Source organism: Sardina pilchardus, chromosome 2 (assembly GCF_963854185.1).
Source record: "Sardina pilchardus chromosome 2, fSarPil1.1, whole genome shotgun sequence".
Lineage (NCBI taxonomy): Eukaryota > Metazoa > Chordata > Actinopteri > Clupeiformes > Clupeidae > Sardina > Sardina pilchardus.
The window spans coordinates 14,523,603-14,543,276 of NC_084995.1; the positions used below are offsets into that span (position 1 = coordinate 14,523,603).

A 19,674-nucleotide genomic window follows, 5' to 3' on the forward strand; every position below is an offset into this window, starting at 1 on the left:
TGTAAAGATGCAATGGATGGACCTTTGGTTGGGCGAGTATCGCTGTGAATTTATCAATCCCAGTTTCCTTTCGGCCTTCTTATATATCGCCCTATCGACGGTTAACGACTTTGTGAAACGTTTAAGTTATTTTGCATCCAAGCGCCCATAGACTAAATTCACACATTTAAATGGCTCGATGCAGAATGTGGTGAACGAATAAAGTCCCAATATCCAGTTCAAACCAGTGACGAAAAATGGGTAAAACTAAAACATTTTAAAAACCAAATTGCAGTCAGTTCATCTTTGACTAACTACATGGGATTCTTTATACATCCAATACAGTAGGTGGCAGTGTTTGTTACAGCAGAACGAAATATGTCATTGACGAAGGAATACAGCTCTGTGAAAGGGCTCAGTGTCTGAGAGCTAGCCTACCTTGCACATAGAGAACACGCAAAATACAGTGTATAAATATATTTAGAATGTACCACGTACGTTTGATGTGTGGGCTACGTAGCTTTAAGCCATATCAATCACACTTGCTTCCCAATTATGTCTGTGCGCGGGTCAATCAGAATGTATGGAATCGAGCTACCTCTGCAGCGTTCAAGCGCATGTTCGTTACCGTTTCAAGGAATCATGCACATCAACGCCTGCCTCTGACCGAAGGCCTACAAAGGTCGATTACAAGTACAGAAAGATATAAGGTAGGAGGATAGCCTCCACAGCCTTGACTGCTATTTTGTGTTAACTCGCATTGGCACTAGCTTTGCCGCTGCGAGGCTGGCTGAAGTTAAATTAAACAGTGGCCAGTCTCCTTGTTTTCAGAACAGGTGTGAAGTTGATGTTACAAGTTTTGTTCTGCTACCCTTTGTTGTATTTTCTTTTTTATTAGATATCACAACAAAGCACAGTGAGGTATGCATCTGCTGCAAGACCTTCTGAAGATGGAAAACTTATCTACTCAGGGGAGCTTGCCAAGTCTGTCCTTGGTTGGTATTAGCCTACATTATTATGCCACTCATGAAATGTCCATGTGTCTGTAACATAACTTTTAGTTTTGGGAAATAGAAAAGTCATACTCTCAGTTTAGTCAGAGTAATATATAGAGCACCTTCGGTCATATGTATATTGTACATAATGCAAGTAGGCCTATAGCCATTTTTGAGTGAAGGCTTGTAATATTTATCAGCAGTGCCTATTTTGTTGTTGTTTCATATGCATTTCTCTGTTGACAGGTGTGAAGTTTTTTTCCTACTCCTGCAGCATGTTCAGCATCTGTGCCATGCCATATGTCATGATGCAGAACGGCATTGGTGGTCAGAGTTTGCCCTTACAGGTGGCATTCTGTGCAGTCATCGGTTTTTTCACCTTCATCACCCCTTTTCTCCTTCACACCTTCACAAAAGGATACGTTGTGCGCCTGTATCATGCTGAGGAAGCAGACACATATACAGCCGTCACATACAATGTTATACTAGCAGAGAAAAAGACTGTGTTTCATCAGAGTGATGTGAAGATACCGGAAATCAGCAAAATGTTCACCACTTTCTATGCGAAGAACCACTCCATGCTAGTGAACCCTGATGCCTTCGCTTTGCCGCATGATTACGTCCACCTGATGGGCTATGACAAACCCTTCACATTTGAGGCGGATGACCTTGAAAAAACAGATGAAAAATAGGCCAAATGTTCAAGACTACAACTTGTGTCCCCCTCAGGATGAAGTTGCACGTTAAAGTTGATGTGAAGACAATATGGGTAATTCATGACTACAAGAAGGACTGTATAGTGGAGGCTAAAGAGCTGTACTTTTTCTGCACTTTCACAGTGTAACTCTGCATTTGGCACAGCCTTCATTAAAATTTATCAATGGACTCTCTTTTCTCCACCAATCAAATATTGGTACTTAAAGGCAGGATGTAGTCTGTTTCCAGAAACCAGAAAATTGGTATAAATACCATAGCCGACATATTGTTTTGAGGATGCTTTTAATCACTTTTTTTTTTTTTTTTTAAAGAGTTGGCTATGAAGTTAGCTTATACTGCCTATATTGTACTTCTGGGAAGCATATCAAATAAAATTGTTTATTAGCTTATTGTTAATATGGTTTAGTTGTATCTGCGTGAGGTTTGCATGTCACAGGGGGGGAAAAACATGCACATTTCATAGCGGAAGTATACCCTCTGACTTCCTCTGTGAAAAATACCCACACTTCCCTTTTGGGTGAAATATATATGTAACAATGGGTCTTTTCAGTCATAGGTCTGGTTGATGTCTGGGATCCAAAGCACTGCAGAAAATTTGTTCACAGTATGTTACGAAAATTGGCCATCTTGGTCTCATGTATCGCATATGTTTTTGGAAAGAACTTGTTATGCTCTTCAGACTCTGTCACAGCCTGGTATACCTATGAGGGTAAGTTAATTATCTGATTATTGCTTGGCAGTGTAGCTTTGCCTGAATATGTTAGACCTTTGTCTTTGGGTTGACGAAATATTGTATGAAGTATACCAAGATGAATTGTTTTTCAGGATCACAAATTTAGTACACAGGGGTGGGCAAAAATGTAGTTTAAAATAAAATGGCAAATACTTTAATTAAATGCATTACTGAAAAAGGCAGACAAGAACCTGAGCAATGAGTCAAGTTAATTTATTTATAGCACATTTAAAAGCAACAACATTGCACCAAAGTGCATTACATAAAATAGATAAATTATATATTATATAAACAAATATATATAAAATTATATAAACAAATGGCCCTTGAAATAACATTAATGAACATAAAAGAAACATTTGGGGGAAGAATTGAAGGGGTCAGGAGAGTGTTAAAAACTATAATGGGGAAGATATTTAGGTTGGATTGAAAGATAGTGGGGCAGGAATTGTCATCATCAAGAAGGCTATTCCAGAGCTTGGGAGCATAGAAAAATGTCATCTTTAGATTTAAGGAAAGCTGAAGGAACACAAAGAAGACACTGGGAAGATTGAGGTCTAAGAGGACAGTAATGATTTAAAAGATCAAAAGAGATTTAAAAGAGAGATTTAAAAGAGATATTGAGGTGCTACGCCATGTAAAGCTTTGTAGACAAAAAGCAGAATTTTAAAATGAATGTATTCCACAGCACTGCATGTGGCACTTTTCTTAGATCCAGTTCACAATGTGGCAGCAGCATTTTGGACCGGCTGGAGTCTATATTGCAGCTAATGTGTCCTCATATGTTTCAGTGACGGAAAATGAAATACATCACAATTATTGATTTTTTTTCCTGCCCTTGATCTACAGGAGAGTTCATGGACGCTTCTATGAGTTTGTCACCGTGCTTATTAGGAGAGAGTGAATATTTCTTCACATACTCGGGAATCTTAAGTGAGATTAATCTCCCCCACTATAAATACACTCACTTTGAGTTCACACAATGTCCCAATTGACAGCTATGTTTAAACTCTTTGCAGTGAGACCAATAAGCTCTATTGGAGGGAGTATGTCTGTGTGGTTTAAAGGTGTAAAGTGGTTTGAGGTCCATCACAGGACAGAGTCTTGTGAATACTTCAGAATATGCCAGCTCGTCAAAGGGGGTAAGCGTCATTCATTTACACTTTCTACACACAATCACAGCTCTTTATGTCTACAGTATACTTTCATAATGCAGCAATGTAAGTAGGATATGTGTGATGTGATCAGCCGAAATGCAATCTGCTAGCAGTTGGCCTTCTACACTCTTAGAAAAAAGGTTCCATATCCAAAATCGCATGCTTCATAATATGGCATCCCTAACGGTTCCTTAAACCATTTTGAAGCGTTCATCAAAGGAACCCCTATTTTAAAGCCTATACAGTACCCCAAGAGCCCCTTTTAAGAGTATATGAACAGGATGCATGATGAAACAAAAACTAACATAATGTTGTTGTTGTAACAGGCGCTACCTCATTTGCAATGAGAAAATCAAAGTCACATCTAATGGAATCGAATTCTAATCAACTAGATATTGTAAAGATGCAGTTGTTATCTAAATGAACGTTTTGCCATGAATAATGTCTTTTTAATGGTTCCTTATATCCCCCCAGAGTCTTTCCATGACACAATTCCCTTATACACCAGATCATTCCATCAACACCCACCTCCAGTAAGTATCCTGTAAAATATGCCAAAATATAATAAGTAGATTACAGAAGTTTTGACTGTTGTCTTTTTCACCCTATAGGGAACCTACTTGGCTGTTGCAAAGCTACTTTGTCCAGAACCTTTTCTCCAGCTCAATGTGACATTAGAAATAAAATGATGATAATACTAATAATAAATAGTCTACAGCCCTTGTACCATCTCTATTCACCATCATCCATCACAGGCTAAAAAAGAAATGGATTAATTAACACCGCCTTTAAAATCCTCATTTGTTGACCATCTTTTTAATGTTATTTTCTAAACACAGTGTGGCGTCAAAGACATTAAACCTCAACATCATGTAGGCCTAGATTTGATATGATAAAGGGCTTCATTGACTGTTTTCACAGACGTGACAAGGAGAATGAGGAATAATATGAGTCATAAGCAATTGTTTTTTTTATTGGTCAGCTGTGTTACTGCTGTGCTTAACAAAACTAAACTGGACTTTATTTTCCCTCTATCCACAAGTCAAGAAATCAAGAAAACTAGATAAAGAGATTTCTTGAGTTCTGTCTTTGTATGTTAGATAGCTGCTTACTGTACGTGATCTGATTTATTTTCCTTCACAAATAATTACAGTTTTTCTTGTTTGCTTTGACCTGCTTACAGAAACTGGGATCCACTTGGTTCATTAACACCTTCTTTGTGCAAATGTAATCACATGTTTTCATTGGTTTGCACATTTCACACCCTTTTGTAAAGCAAAACTAGCGACTTCTGTCAAAAATGAGATTGATTAATGAATTTGCTTCGCACACTAAATTCACAAGTCTGAATCTCTGTACACTTAATTGTGGGAATCTCCTTTGTACAATTATTCAATCAGCAATCTCATTATCCATAAGGGATACTGTTCTGTGTTGCTATTTGCAAGTAGTCCAGCACTCAGATCTGTCGGTTAAAGTTTTTTTTATCTTGTAGGGTTAGCTCATATCAAATGCATCAGATGTCAGTAAATGTCCAGTATTTTAGTGACAGTATTTCATGCATTCAAATTGGGAAAATGTAACCCTTTCTATGTCATTGAATGGGTGCTGCCAGAGCTCAGTGCCTGCTAAGACCCTGCAGCGGAGTTCTGTACATATTGCAGCCTGTCCAGGGCCTTGGAGGGGAGAGCTGTGAGTATGGTATTGCAATAGCGTAATGTGTGTGAGAGTATACAAACTTACGGTTACGGTTATGTTGCTTAGCAGACGCTTTTGTCCAAAGCGACATACAAACAAAACAACACAATAATTAAATTTAGCAGTTGATCAGACTATGTCGACTAAAGAATAGCAACATAAACAATAAACGGTGTCAATATAAGCAAAACTACTGAAAATAAAGCAATGACTAAATGGGAGAATAGTACATAAACAATAAAGTAATTAAATCAATTATATAACAATAACTATGGAATAATAAGCAATAATAAAAACAATGTCAAACAAATTTAATTATGGCCTAATGGAAACAAAGCAACGCTATAACATACAAACCTTAATCATAAGAAACACTAATAGACTAAGTGCATATTGAATAGATGCTTTAAGACTCCTCCTGAAAGACTCAAAACTACTATTAGAACGAAGAGCACTGGGCAACCAATTCCACCACCATTGAACCACTGATGAAAAAAATCCTTAAGTTGACCCAGCGTTTATAGGTGGTCGACACAGCAGACTCGTCAGAAGACCGTAGTGGGCGGTTGGGAATATAAACCTTGACCATTGAATTCAAATAGGAGGGAGCAGATCCAGTCAGTGTCCTATTGGCTGAACTATAGATTTGAATTCTGGCCACTATAGGGAGCCAGTGGAGAGTAACTGTGTCCTCTTTGGCTGATTGAAGACTAGATGTGCTGTAGCATTCTGAAATAGTTGTAGCGATCTTCATACATAAGCAGGTAGGCCAGCTAACAGTGAATTACAATAGTCCAGCTTGGTGAGAACCATGGCCTGAACAACAAGCTGTGTGGAAACTTGCGTGTACTGCCTGTGTGTATGTGTGGGAAATCTTTTTCTGGACTAGATAATACACCAGGCTATACTCCACCACTAGAGGCTGCTCTACAGCAAGCTACAGAGAGACTCAGAAAATGCACTGAGCTTTCCTGACACATTATTGACTCATCCCAACAAGCCATGTGGCTTTTTGCCTTATCTTACTGAAGAATGAATGGATTCCTTTGCCATCTGACTAATACCCAGTCATCTTAAAATATTAGGTCTTATTTTTAGGTCCAAACACTGTGATTGGTTACAGAAAGACAAGTCTGAGAATCATGAATGGAATGTATTATTGCCTGTAACCATCCACCCTAATGTGTTCATGGGAATGTCCTTACCAGAGAGTGTGTGAGCCGTGGTGTGGAAGAGAGAGAGCATTAACCCAATGGACTTACATGAAAGGCTCTCGGTGAGCTTGTTTGTTTCCCGTGGAGCCAGGTGTGTTTGAACCTGCCACTACTGTAATCTGGATGTAGTTAGTGTCTATAGTTCCTTCTTGATCGTACTGCGCTGATTCAGGTGCACCGTGCAGACGCTAAGTAATTACATTCAGATTAGTGGCAGGTTCAAACACACCTGACTCCACAGGAGACAAAAACTCCCAGAGAGCCTTTTGTGCTACAAGTCAGGAAAGAGCAGCCCTCTACTCCTGTGGGCCAGCGTATTCAATAGGAGGTAGCATAATATAACTTTTCTGTATAAGTGTACTCAATAGGAGGGAGCAGCCCTCTACTCCGGTGTACTCAATAGGAGGGAGCAGTCAAGTCTTCTGTAAGTGTTATCAATAGGAGGGAGCAGTCAACTCTTCTGTATAAGACTACTCAATAGGCACTAGCTTTGCCGCTGCGAGGCTGGCTGAAGTTAAATTAAACAGTGGCCAGTCTCCTTGTTTTCAGTGTGAAGTTGATGTTACAAGTTTTGTTCTGCTACCCTTTGTTGTTTTTTTTTTATTAGATATCACAACAAAGCACAGTGAGGTATGCATCTGCTGCAAGACCTTCTGAAGATGGAAAACTTATCTACTCAGGGGAGCTTGCCAAGTCTGTCCTTGGTTGGTATTAGCCTACATTATTATGCCACTCATGAAATGTCCATGTGTCTGTAACAACTTTTAGTTTTGGGAAATAGAAAAGTCATACTCTCAGTTTAGTCAGAAGAATCTATAGAGCACCTTCGGTCATATGTATTTTGTACATAATGCAAGTAGGCCTATAGCCATTTTTGAGTGAAGGCTTTTAATATTTATCAGCAGTGCCTATTTTTTTGTTGTTTCATATGCATTTCTCTGTTGACAGGTGTGAAGTTTTTTTCCTACTCCTGCAGCATGTTCAGCATCTGTGCCATGCCATATGTCATGATGCAGAACGGCATTGGTGGTCAGAGTTTGCCATTACAGGTGGCATTCTGTGCAGTCATCGTTTTTTTCACCTTCATCACCCCTTTTCTCCTTCACACCTTCACAAAAGGATACGTGGTGCGCCTGTATCACGCTGAGGAAACAGACACGTATACAGCCGTCACATACAATGTTATACTAGCAGAGAAAAAGACTGTGTTTCATCAGAGTGATGTGAAGATACCGGAAATCAGCAAAATGTTCACCACTTTCTATGCGAAGAACCACTCCATGCTAGTGAACCCTGATGCCTTCGCTTTGCCGCATGATTACGTCCACCTGATGGGCTATGACAAACCCTTCACATTTGAGGCGGATGACCTTGAAAAAACAGATGAAAAATAGGCCAAATGTTCAAGACTACAACTTGTGTCCCCCTCAGGATGAAGTTGCACGTTAAAGTTGATGTGAAGACAATATGGGTAATTCATGACTACAAGAAGGACTGTATAGTGGAGGCTAAAGAGCTGTACTTTTTCTGCACTTTAACAGTGTAACTCTGCATTTGGCACAGCCTTCATTAAAGATAATCAATGGACTCTCTTTTCTCCACCAATCAATGGTACTTAAAGACAGGATGTAGTCTGTTTCCAGAAACCAGAAAATTGGTATAAATACCATAGCCGAAATATTGTTTTGAGGATGCTTTTAATCACATTTTTTTTTAAAGAGTTGGCTAAGTTAGCTTATACTGCCTATATTGTACTTCTGGGAAGCATATAAAATAAAATTGTTTATCAGGTTATTGTTAATATGGTTTAGTTGTATCTGCGTGAGGTTTGCATGTCACAGGGGGGGGAAACATGCACATTTCATAGTGGAAGTATACCCTCTGACTTCCTCTGTGAAAAATACCCACACTTCCCTTTTGGGTGAAATATATATGTAACAATGGGTCTTTTCAGTCATAGGTCTGGTTGATGTCTGGGATCGCACTGCAGAAAATTTGTTCACAGTATGTTACGAAAATTGGCCATCTTGGTCTCATGTATCGCATATGTTTTTGGAAAGAACTTGTTATGCTCTTCAGACTCTGTCACAGCCTGGTATACCTATGAGGGTAAGTTAATTATCTGGTTATTGCTTGGCAGTGTAGCTTTGCCTGAATATGTTAGACCTTTGTCTTTGGGTAAAAAATGTATTTTAAAATAAAATGGCAAATACTTTCATTAAATGCATTACTGAAAAAGGCAGACAAGAACCTGAGCAATTACATTTACTTAGTCAAGTCAATTTATTTATAGCACATTTAAAAGCAACAACATTGCACCAAAGTGCATTACATAAAATAGATAAATTAAGAAAGTAAAATATGTAGAATTTAAAACAACAAATGGCCCTTGAAATAACATTAATGAACATAAAAGAAACATTTGAGGGAAGAACTGAAGGGGTCAGGAGAGTGTTAAAAGCTATAATGGGGAAGATATTTAGGTTGGATTGAAAGATAGTGGGGCAGGATTTGTCATCATCAAGAAGGCTATTCCAGAGCTTGGGAGCATAGAAAAATGTCACCTTTAGATTTAAGGAAAGCTGAAGGAACACAAAGAAGACACTGGGAAGATTGAGGTATAAGAGGACAGTAATGATTTAAAGATCACAGAGATATTGAGGTGCTACGCCATGTAAAGCTTTGTAGACAAAAAGCAGAATTTTGAAATTAATGTATTCCACAGCACTGCATGTGGCACGTTTCTTAGATCCAGTTCACAATGTGGCAGCAGCATTTTGGACCGGCTGGAGTCTATATTCTAGTGCAGCTAATGTGTCCTCATATGTTTCAGTGACGGAAAATGAAATACATCACAATTATTGTTTTTTTCCTGTCCTTGATCTACAGGAGAGCTCATGGACGCTTCTGTGAGTTTGTCACCGTGTTTATTAGGAGAGAGCGAATATTTCCTCACATACTCGGGAATCTTAAGTGAGATTAATCCCCCCCACATACACTCACTTTGAGTTCACACATGTCCCAATTGACAGCTATGTTTAAACTCCTCTTGCTCTTTGCAGTGAGACCAATAAGCTCTATTGGAGGGACTGTGTCTGTGTGGTTTAAAGGTGTAAAGTGGTTTGAGGTCCATCACAGGACGGATTCTTGTGAATACTTCAGAATATGCCAGCTCGTCAAAGGGGGTAAGCGTCATTCATTTACACACAATCAGCTCTTATATGTCTACAGTATACTTTCCTAATGCAGCAATGTAAGTAGGATATGTGTGATGTGTTCAGCCGAAATGCAATCCGCTAGCAGTTCTACACTTTTAGAAAAAAGGTTCCATATCCAAAATCGCATGCTTCATGGCACCCCTAATAGTTCTTTAAACCATTTTGAAGCGTTCATCAAAGGAACCCCTATTTAAAGCCTGCACAATTCTATGCAGCACCCCAAGAGCCCCTTTTAAGAGTATATGAACAGGATGCATGATGAAACAAAAACTGACATAATGTTGTTGTTGTAACAGGTGCTACCTCATTTGCAATGAGAAAATCAAAGTCACATCTAATGGAATCTTTTTAATGGTTCCTTATATCCTCCCAGAGTCTTTCCATGACACAATTCCTTTATACACCAGATCATTCCATCAACACCCACCTCCAGTAAGTATCCTGTAAAATATGCCAAAATATAATAAGCAGATTACAGAAGTTTTGACTGTTGTCTTTTTCACCCTATAGGGAACCTACTTGGCTGTTGCAAAGATACTTTGTCCAGAAACTTGTCTCGTGCTCAATGTGACATTAGAAATAAAATGATAATAATAATAAATAGTCTACAGCCCTCGTACCATCTCTATTCACCAACATCCATCACAGGCTAAAAAAGAAATGGAGTACACCGAATCCTCATTTGTTGACTATCTTTTTAAATGTTATTTTCTAAACACAGTGAGGCGCCAAAGACCTAGACATTAAAACTCAACATCATGTAGGTCTAGATTTAATGGGCTTCATTGACTGTTTTCACAGACGTGACAAGGAGAATGAGGAATATGAGTCATAAGCAATTATCTTTTTTATTGGTCAGCTGTGTTACTGCTGTGCTTCACAAAACTAAACTGGACTTTACTTTTCCCTCTATCCACACAAGTCAAGAAATCAAGAAAATAAATAAAGAGATTTCTTGCTGAGTTCTGTCTTTGTATGTTAGATAGCTACTTACGTGATCTGATTTATTTTCCTTCACAAATAATTCTTGTTTGCTTTGACCTGCTTACATCCACTTGGTTCATTAACACCTTCTTTCTGCAAATGTAATCACATGTTGTCATTGGTTTGCACATTTCACACCCTTTTGTAAAACAAAACTAGCGACTTCTGTCAAAAATGAGATTGATTCATTAATTTGCTTCGCACACTAAATTCACAAGTCTGAATCTCTGAACACTTACTTGTGTGAATCTCCTTTGTACAATTATTCAATCAGCAATCTCATTATCCATAATGGATACTGTTCTGTGTTGCTATTTGCAAGTAGTCCAGCAGTCAAGGGCTCAGACCTGTCGGTTAAAGTTTTTTTTTTTATCTTGTAGGGGTAGCTCATATCAAATGCATCAGATGTCAGTAAATGTCCAGTATTTTAGTGACAGTATTTCATGCATTCAAATTGGGAAAATGTAACCCTTTCTATGTCATTGAATGGGTGCTGCCAGAGCTCAGTGCCTGCTAAGACCCTGCAGCGGAGTTCTGTACATATTGCAGCCTGTCCAGGGCCTTGGAGGGGAGAGCTGTGAGTATGGTATTGCAATAGCGTAATGTGTGTGAGAGTATACAAACTTACGGTTACGGTTATGTTGCTTAGCAGACGCTTTTGTCCAAAGCGACATACAAACAAAACAACACAATAATTAAATTTAGCAGTTGATCAGACTATAGTGTCGACTAAAGAGAATAGCAACATAAACAATAAACAGTGTCAATATAAGCAAAACTAATGAAAATAAAACAATGACTAAATGGGACAATAGTACATAAACAATAAAGTAATTCAATCAATTATATAACAATAACTAGAATAATAAGCAATAATAAAAACAATGTCAAACAAATTTAATTATGGCCTATAATGGAAACAAAGCAACGCTATAACATACAAACCTTAATCATAAGAAACACTAATAGACTAAGTGCATATTGAATAGATGCTTTAAGACTCCTCTTGAAGGACTCAAAACTACTATTAGAACGAAGAGCACTGGGCAACCCATTCCACCAACATGGAACCACTGCCTGTGTGTATGTGTGGGAAATCTTTTTCTGGACTAGATAATACACCAGTCTATACTCCACCACTAGAGGCTGCTCTACAGCAAGCTACAGAGAGACTCAGGAAATAAACTGAGCTTTCCTGCCACATTATTGACTCATCCCAACAAGCCATGTGGCTTTTTGCCTTATCTTACTTAAGAATGAATGGATTCCTTTGCCATCTGACTAATACCCAGTCATCTTAAAATATTAGGTCTTATTTTTAGGTCCAAACACTGTGATTGGTTACAGAAAGACAAGTCTAAGAATCATGAATGGAATGTATTATTGCCTGTAACCATCCATCCTAATGTGTTCATGGGAATGTCCTTACCAGACAGTGTGTGAGCCGTGGTGGGGAAGAGAGAGTGCATTAACCCAATGGACTATTTACATGAAAGGCTCTCGGTGAGCTTGTTTGTTTCCCGTGGAGCCAGGTGTGTTTGAACCTGCCACTACTGTAATCTGAATGTGGTTAGTGTCTATAGTTCCTTCTTGATCGTACTGCGCTGATTCAGGTGCACCGTGCAGACGCTAAGTAGGAATAACATTCAGATTAGTGGCAGGTAAGGTTCAAACACACCTGACTCCACAGGAGACAAAAACTCCCAGAGAGCCTTTTGTGCTACAAGTCAGGAAAGAGCAGCCCTCTACTCCTGTGGGCCAGCGTATTCAATAGGAGGTAGCATAATATAACTTTTCTGTATAAGTGTACTCAATAGGAGGGAGCAGCCCTCTACTCCGGTGTACTCAATAGGAGGGAGCAGTCAAGTCTTCTGTATAAGACTACTCAATAGGAGGGAGCAGCCCTCTACTCCGGTGTACTCAATAGGAGGGAGCAGTCAAGTCTTCTGTAAGTGTTATCAATAGGAGGGAGCAGTCAACTCTTCTGTATAAGTCTACTCAATAGGAAGGAGCTCTCTACTCTGGTGTATTCAATAGGAGGGAGCAGTCAACTCTTCTGTATAAGTGTATTCAATAGGAGGTAGCAGATAACTCTTCTGTATAAGTCTACTCAATAGGAGGGAGCAGTCAACTCTTCATGTATAAGTGTACTCAATAGGAAGGAGCAGTCTTCTATCCTCTGTGCCAGTGTAGCATTTAGGATCTTGGCTCTGACTCACAGGCCAAGCACATCATCAGCTGCTGAGCATTGTCATTCATTGAGGAACTGGCAACGTATCTGATTTCTGTGCTTAAACAGGCCAGGGAAAGATGCTGCTCTTTGAAACCATAAGCCAGCTCTCCATGTCAGCCATGGGAACCAAGGTCTCTGCTTTCTGAGGGATTGTCTCCATTCTGAACACGACCTGGGAGTAACAGTATTAGAAGTGTGTGTGTGTGTGAGAGAGAGAGAGAGAGAGAGAGAGAGAGAGAGAGAGAGATTGAGAGAGAGAAAGAGAAAGAGAGAGAGAATTTTGTCACATATTTGCCCATATTTTTCCAGTGGTTTTATTGCCTCCAGTGGGTTTAAAGGCATGCAATACACTCCATGTCCCATATACAGATAGTCACAAGCAGGTGGAGTGATATGTCTAGATATCTTTTCTTCTTAATGATGTCTAATATTACGCATGTTCTCCTTTTCAAGTTATTCTATCTGGCTAGAACTATGATGATATGAAAAAAAACCCCTCTTGCATTGTTAAGAATGCAGATTATGCTGGGCAGGTGGTTACCAGGATGTGATCTGTGGGTGGGCCTTTGGCTTACTTTGGGAGGGCAACAAAAAATGGGTGCAAAAGGTATTATAGCCTATAGCACAGTGTTTTAGTGCAGGTCCCATGGGCAGACACACACAGGCCTACATGTACAAACATGTGTTATGTGTTAATCCAGGTGAATTAAATATTTAAATATAACAATATGTAGTTTCCCAATGGCTTGTATAGTGGTGTTATAGACCGATACAACTCAAATCCATACAATAATAATGATTTACAGATGCAGCCTACTATCTATCTATCTATCTATCTATCTTTTTATATCTATCTATCTATCTATCTATCTTATGCATCAGTTTTTTGACAGTTAGGAGCCATAGCCAATGAAAAATACACAATAAGAATATACTTTTTTTACCCTGGAAATCCAGAGTTCTCGTGAGAGCACAATTTGAATTGTGTTCTCAAGATACTCTGGCAATGAGCAATGAGGCATCTTACTTTTACCGCAGGAATCGGGGGAAACCAAAAAAGGAGTGCTAACGAGCTAAACTGATGACGACAGCACTACAGCCTTCGTTTTTGGTCGTAGTGTTATCCAATTGCGTTGAAGTGGAGTCCATAATCAGTCAGAGTAAACATTGGTTGTGTAATTGCAATGAGATGCATGGTGCCGCCCCTCGAGTAAGGCCATTCTCATAATTCGTGGCCAGACCCTTAATCTCAAAGATTCCAGGGTCTGGTTTACTACTAGGCTAATACTTTTTGGTGTTAGTGTCACAATGCAAAAAAAAAAATATTGTTTCATATCAATGATAATAAGAAATAAGAAGGGGGGGGGGGGGGGGGGGTAAATTAAAGAACAATAAAGCAATAAAGGGTGGTGCTACAACAAGAGCCCCCCCCTCCTTTTCCCTTTTATTCCCCTTTTTCAGAGATATTAGCCTAGTGAATCCTGTGGATGAGGCTTGTCTGTCTCTCTTGATGCGCATCACTGAAAATGATAAAGCCTGTTTCCTGAGTGACCTTCATCTTGAGTTTCCAGAGAACTGTTGTACTGAGAAAATTACCATCATACCACACACTGTCTGCATGGACTGACATTGACATCACCATAGGTTGTCTGTGATTAAACCTGCGAACAGGCTTTTGTGTTTTTTCCCCCGTCAGAAATACCAACATCCAAGGCAACTGTTGCATGCGTGGGGGTTAGTTAGAATTTTGTCCCATTCAAACCACAGAGTTCTTAGGAAGAACAAAACCTGTTTCAACACAGTTTTACGAAATGCTTTCACTCTAATGTGTTTGCTTCCTCTGAAGTAATGTTAATTTCATTACTAAAGGTGCTCTAAGTCATGTTACGTGGTTCTAAGTTTTTTAAAACATTTTTTATCGCATACAACAAATACCTCATGATCCGCTTGCTACCTGTCCCCTGAATACTCTGTAAATAAAAACACAGTCTTGGACAGCCCATGCAGGCTCCAAAAACAAAACAGGGGCCGGTTTCCCGATAACGTTCACTCTTAGCGAGCTACGAAGACTCCAAAGGTATAACTTACCAAAGTTGTTTACCTTTCTAGTCGTGGTTCCCGAACTATCACTTAGGAGTCTTCTTACGAAAAGCTCCTTACGTCCGACGTATAAGGCACTGTCCACCATGAAGGTGCTGAATTAGGTGACATCGATTGCTCAGAAATCGATTTTGTATTTCACGCGGAGGCTTGACAGACTTAAGAAAGCGTTCTTTGCACCAAAAAACACTGCTTATAATAGCCTATCGCCCCCACAACATTCACGCAACTTCAACGTGGATGAACTTATTAGCACACAATGATAAAAAAGTAGTCTAGAAATTAAATGATCTACGTCCACCAAGTAGGCTATGTTTTCATCTGGGTTTGTTTGTTAGTGTGTTAGTTTGTTTTCCGCATGGATAAAAAGATTCGAACGCTTCATGTTTGAAAGCGTTTGAGTGCTTTTCTAGTTTGTTTGTTTGTTTGTCTGTCCGTTTGTTTGCAAGATAGGCTAACTCTAAAAGTTAAAGATGGATTTCGATTAAATTTCCAGGGAAGATCTGAAATGACCCAAGGAAGAAACTATTTAATTTTGTGAGTGATTCGTATACCGTCTGGATGCAGGAGGCGTAGGCTACATGTGTTTGCTTGGGGGAGGTTTGTGCTTTTCTAGTTGAAATAGGCTATGTAGACTTTTTTTTAAATCACAGCTGATTGACCAACATCCTCATTCAGTATTGTGTGCCTTTGGTTAACATTAAACATGACAGCAAACCAGCACATTAGGCCTAAACATTGTAGGAAGGTGGGGGGAAGCAAAGAATAAAGCGCTTTTAATTATTTTCAAATGCGTGCACGTTTCATATTTGTATGAAAACATTTCTATAAACTATTTTCTAAATTAGCATACTTACATAAAATCATTGGCGAACCAAAATAGTGATTTTGTATCATATGAGTTGCATGCGTAACCGAAATTGCTGTAGGGTACAGTGGCGGCGACTAGCGTCGCGAGTCGAAACATTGCTAAGGTGCAGCTAAGAGAGATCTGAGAGTGCTCCAGACCACTCTTACCAACGAACGACGTGCGAAAGACATTCGTAGCAAAGAAGGTTTCGGGAAATGCGTGAGGTACTTAAGGTAGAGCTTAAGATAGAGGTTACGAACTACGTAGCGTTAAGAAGGCTTCGGGAAACCGGCCCCATCAACAACAAACACAGACTGATCCAGCCTAGAACATGAAACAAACTGTCCCAGCCCATCACCAATGAGATGCGCATTTATGTCAGTTTCAATGGAACGGGAGGGAGGGGTGAACTAGCTTTCTGTTTTGTTTGAAATGTCAACAAAAGTGGCGCCCAACCATTCTTAGAGAAACTTTTAAAAATGAGTTGAGCTGACTGTATAAATTAAGTAGTATTGGTGGTATGGTGTCCCATCAAAAATGTACGGATTGGGCTGTTGGCTGGTTAGAATTTATTCTAGCTAACAGTTGCTAAAGGTGCACTAGTCTAGCTAACAGTTGTTAAAGGTGCACTCAGCAATGCTTTTGTCCAAAGCAACGTAGGCCTAACCTGACTTTCGCCAGACCCTGTAGTTCGCTGTCTGCTTCACACAAGGATTTGGGACTTCTAGATAGGAGATGTATTTCTGAAGGCGGGTCCTTGTAAAACATCCTCGCATGTGATTCGATAAACCACTTGCCTGTTATCTTGAATGACGTGCTAGGCTTCTTCAAGCTCTTGCCAAACCCGGTCGGAAGAAGAGTAAAAACATCCTTGCCACCAATAAATGTCTTCAAAACTATTCTCTGTTAATCTTTTAAAGAATGAATACTCGATAGATTCGACAAAACGGTTGAAATAGCAGAATCAATGTCAGCACAAGACTCCTCGCTGCGTGCCGCCATTGTTATTTGAATCAAACACTCGCTTCGGCGCTCCTGATTGGTTGCTTATTTTTTGAGCACTGGCCCAGGGGTTTGGATTGCCCTCGCGTCCAGACCCTTGTGTGGAGCTCAGCGAAACGCCTCTGGTGGAGCATGGCGGAACTACAAGGGTCTGGCGAGAGTCAGGCTAACGTAGGCCTACATTATATCTGAACTAAGGACCAAACAAAACACGCAAGAGAGGGAGCCCACCCCTACCTTCAGTGTTCCCAGAGAAACTTGTGTTTTTGTTTGGGGGCAGGCTGCCCCCGATTTGTTTGTTTCCAGTGTCCCCCCCCCCCCCCCCCCAGTAGTCTACTCATGGAATGGGCAGTTAGTGGTCAAGAGTAGATGAATGCTGAATGTGACAAAAAATATTATGGACTGGAAATTGCATAAAATCACTGACTGTACCTTTAAGATTGGTTTGTGATTACAATGGCAAGTCATTATTTCATCCTCATTAAAAAATATATATATATAAAAAAATGAAATAAAGACGTCTCCTGCTGTTAAGTCCTGATCTCTAAGCCGGCAGTGGCAGGAAGCAGTTCTTCCTCTTGCTCTGAGGAGTTTTTTAAAGTGCTCTTTAAATCACCAGGGGCCTCAGCCGCGGCAGGTGGACCGACTCGCCCGGGGCAGTGTAATGGCAGCCCTTTGCCATAGTGTCATGCTTGCTATATATACACCATGGGCATGGGTGGAGCGCGGAGCGGAAAGACCCTGGGGGCTGGAGTGGCATCCACCAGTGGGCACCGTGTTGCTGGGTTCCCTGACGAGAGGCAACAGGTGCCCACGGACAAGCCCACCTCTGAGCTCTGACCCCGGGGGCCTATCAATCTAGCTCTAATGGCAGAGAGGGGGGTGGGGGGGGGGTAGTGGCTTGAGGGGTTAATCAAGGAGCCACTAGCATGTTCCAAAGGTGAATGGGGAGATGTAGGTGCAAGATGCATGCAAGCTATGTGTTTTCTGTGTGTGTGCTTCTAACATACTCCAAAGGTGAATGCACAAGCTTAGGTGCAGGGTGGGGGGTTGGTGGTGTTGGGCTGGTGGTCATTTATTCTGTGTGTGTGTGTGTGTGTGTGTGTGTGCACGCGCGTGTGCATGTGCATGTGCATGTTACGTGTGAATGTGTGTGTGTGTGTGTGTGTGTGTGTGTGTGTGTGTGTGTTGTGAATACATGCATGCATGCATGGATGCGTATGAGTGTATGTGTGTGTGCATATGATAATCCTGCTCAATTAGAGTTTGTACTGGACTTGAACATGTCTTCTCTGTGTTGTTGTCTGCTTCTGCCAACATGAGTCCCTGAGTTTGGACAGACGTGAGATGCCTTTTGAGTTTACTAACGGGAGTGTCCTAGCTCCAGTATTTATGATTGTTTACCTCCGCTCAGTGAGTCATGTGGTGGCTTGGCTTTAACATTGATTAAAAATAAAAGATACCATGCATGTCTTGCTGCAAGTGAAATGAACTTCCACACACATGTCCTACACACATCAACAGTGGAAAATGGATATAACAGTTTCTATAAAGGGAGTGGGTCCGTTCTTTGGTCCGCAGGAAGGTGTCCTGTTGCCATGCATGGGGAAGGGGGTGGGGGCGTGGGGGCGTGGGGGCGTGGGGGGGTGGTGGAGTGCCGTAAACGTGGCTTGTATCTTCCCCAATGTTAGATTCCTTCCCTCTTCTTGTGAGGGGCCTTTTATATGAAAGAAGCTATGAGCTGTGAAACACGAGATTGTGTATGTAGTCAGAGATGTTTGAGGTTTGTCGCTGTCTCGCGTTCGCATGCCTCACATGGTCTGGTCCCCAGCGTTGTCTGACCTTGGCCATTCCCCCAGAAATGTTTCTGAAACTGTTCAGCCTCTAAGTTTACTCCCCCCCCCCCACCCCCACCCCTTCTCTGTTGGTTCAAGAGCACCTTTTAAAATGAATGCCATGTTTATTGTGAGATTTGAGAGAAATCGGATATCTTGGCATTTGAAGTGACTGACGGCGCACTTCGGGAGGGCCATGTGCATCACGAATGTGAGCAGAGCAGGAAGAGAGAGCCGTTATCAAGGGAGATACAACCAAGCAGCCCTGTGTGATTCAGTCATGACACTGTAGATCTCCAGCTGTCTCTATATTTAAAGATGATGGCTCACTGTCATGGAAAACAGTTGGGCTGCAGAGAAAACTACAATGACACTTTCTGTTAGTGTTTGGGTCCTCACCTCTCTTTCCCTTTGAGGTGCAGCTGCATCAGCCCTATGAAGTTGGCTTATCTTTCCATGTCCCACGAACTTCATTTGTACAATGTACCTTTCACACGTGCATATCCCATTACATCATACCAGAGGTTGGTTAGTGACAGAGTTTACTTAAATAGCAACTGTTTGAAAAGCTGTGATAAACTGTGATTGGCTGCTTACACAAGGGCTCCACTTAATCTTTGCATGTCCCTTTGATTGATTAATGAGTTTATCTTTTTCCTTTTTTCTTTTGTTATATACACTTAATGAACCATCTTTTCAACACAATTCATAGAATCTGTATAGAGAACATACATTTGTGTTAATCACGCCATGGGCAGACTTTTGTGCAGTAGAGGATGTTCTTTTGCTCACTGTGATGTTTGTATGGGATTAAGCTATGGCAGCCCTGTGCACACGGGAGGGTGGGGTGGGGTTGGGGAGGGGTAAAAGTGTGTTGGGGACAGGAGCAGCTACACTCTCTGCTCTCAAATATGACACTCCCTGCTGCAGCTGTTGTTCACTATTTTGGTCACAGGATC

At 40.6% G+C, this 19,674-nt stretch overlaps 1 protein-coding gene across 3 annotated transcripts; it reads left to right on the plus strand.

Moving 5' to 3' along the window:
• The first annotated feature begins 357 nt into the window (after positions 1-357).
• tmem70 (transmembrane protein 70) lies at positions 358-10,673 on the plus strand. 3 transcript variants are annotated; one of them, XM_062519927.1, is made up of 14 exons: positions 358-689; positions 878-974; positions 1,221-2,400; positions 3,274-3,357; positions 3,444-3,566; positions 4,056-4,114; positions 4,193-4,808; positions 5,197-5,273; positions 7,101-7,197; positions 7,442-8,602; positions 9,383-9,466; positions 9,556-9,678; positions 10,008-10,143; positions 10,222-10,673. In XM_062519927.1, exons 1-3 carry the CDS (start codon positions 465-467, stop codon positions 1,664-1,666), a joined length of 768 nt encoding a protein of 255 aa, XP_062375911.1. In that variant the 5' UTR covers positions 358-464; the 3' UTR covers positions 1,667-2,400; positions 3,274-3,357; positions 3,444-3,566; positions 4,056-4,114; positions 4,193-4,808; positions 5,197-5,273; positions 7,101-7,197; positions 7,442-8,602; positions 9,383-9,466; positions 9,556-9,678; positions 10,008-10,143; positions 10,222-10,673. The 3 variants fall into 3 exon arrangements, with proteins under 3 accessions (XP_062375911.1, XP_062375905.1, XP_062375918.1); XM_062519921.1 differs by having other exon boundaries at positions 10,085-10,143; XM_062519934.1 differs by lacking the exon at positions 4,193-4,808 and having other exon boundaries at positions 10,085-10,143.
• Positions 10,674-19,674: the final 9,001 nt, after the last annotated feature.